General features: G+C 38.0%; 1 protein-coding gene across 1 annotated transcript in view; it reads right to left on the bottom strand.

Moving 5' to 3' along the window:
• Positions 1–300: 300 nt before the first annotated feature.
• Positions 301–855, bottom strand: part of LOC133541531 (transmembrane protein 235-like) — a 41,831-nt gene continuing 41,276 nt past the window's right edge. Inside the window, exon 4 of the mRNA XM_061884983.1 lies at positions 301–750. Coding sequence (XP_061740967.1) covers positions 506–750 — 245 coding nt within the window. The 3' untranslated portion in view covers positions 301–505. The remainder of the gene's footprint in view (positions 751–855) is intronic.

The raw sequence follows: 855 nt of genomic DNA, 5'->3' as shown, positions 1-855 counted from the left end.
AATTCAATAGGGTCCTCTGTCCCAAAAGGGACATTCGGTCCCTAATAATACTTGGTTAATATTTAAGTCACAAGATGCAAATTTAATATTGTTGGCAGTTTTGAGATGCTTTTTTTAGAGAGAGATTTATGGGCAGAAAAGTGTTCTCCCATTAGCTGGATTGTTAGCCACCTCATACTAGCCATATTTTACGACTTAGAACGCATAAAACAAGAATATCTGTTGTCTCAGATGGGAATTGTAAATGATAGGCAAAAATCCAAAATAAGTTGTCATTATCGCCACTATAATATTATATATATATATATATATATATATATATATATATATAATAAAAGTTGTTTTATACATAAACAACTTCGGCTTCTATGCTGTTCTTTGCTCCTGGTATAATAAATATACAGTAAATGCACTGTTATGTTAAATATGTATGTACAATACAGTGGGCAACTATATTTTTGCTTGTCTTATATATTTTTTTGGACCACCTGTCCACCGAGGACGTTCACAAAGTGTTGACGGCGACGCCACAGTCGTAACGTCCTTTCATTTGGGTTATTTTGGCGGCGAGCAGGAGCAGCAGGCCAGTGGCCAGTTCCAAGGAGAAGGAGAGCCACGCCATGGCGAAGGACCAGCCGAATGACACGTCCACGTAGGCCAGGTCCTCCGGCGACTCGTTACGCTGGAACTCCTCCATGGCCTTGTTGTTGTATTGGATGTAGAGGCTGACCCCGCTCAATGTGAAAATACCTGGTGATTAAAACAAACGTCAAAATTGAACTAATTGCTAAAAAAAACTTCTTCAAATATAGCCCTTTTTTAATTTATTTCTACAGTATCGATTTAACTTTGACC

The sequence above is a fragment of the Nerophis ophidion genome, linkage group LG23 (assembly GCF_033978795.1).
Source record: "Nerophis ophidion isolate RoL-2023_Sa linkage group LG23, RoL_Noph_v1.0, whole genome shotgun sequence".
In the NCBI taxonomy this organism is placed as follows: domain Eukaryota; kingdom Metazoa; phylum Chordata; class Actinopteri; order Syngnathiformes; family Syngnathidae; genus Nerophis; species Nerophis ophidion.
This window is presented reverse-complemented; position numbering and strand designations above follow the sequence as displayed.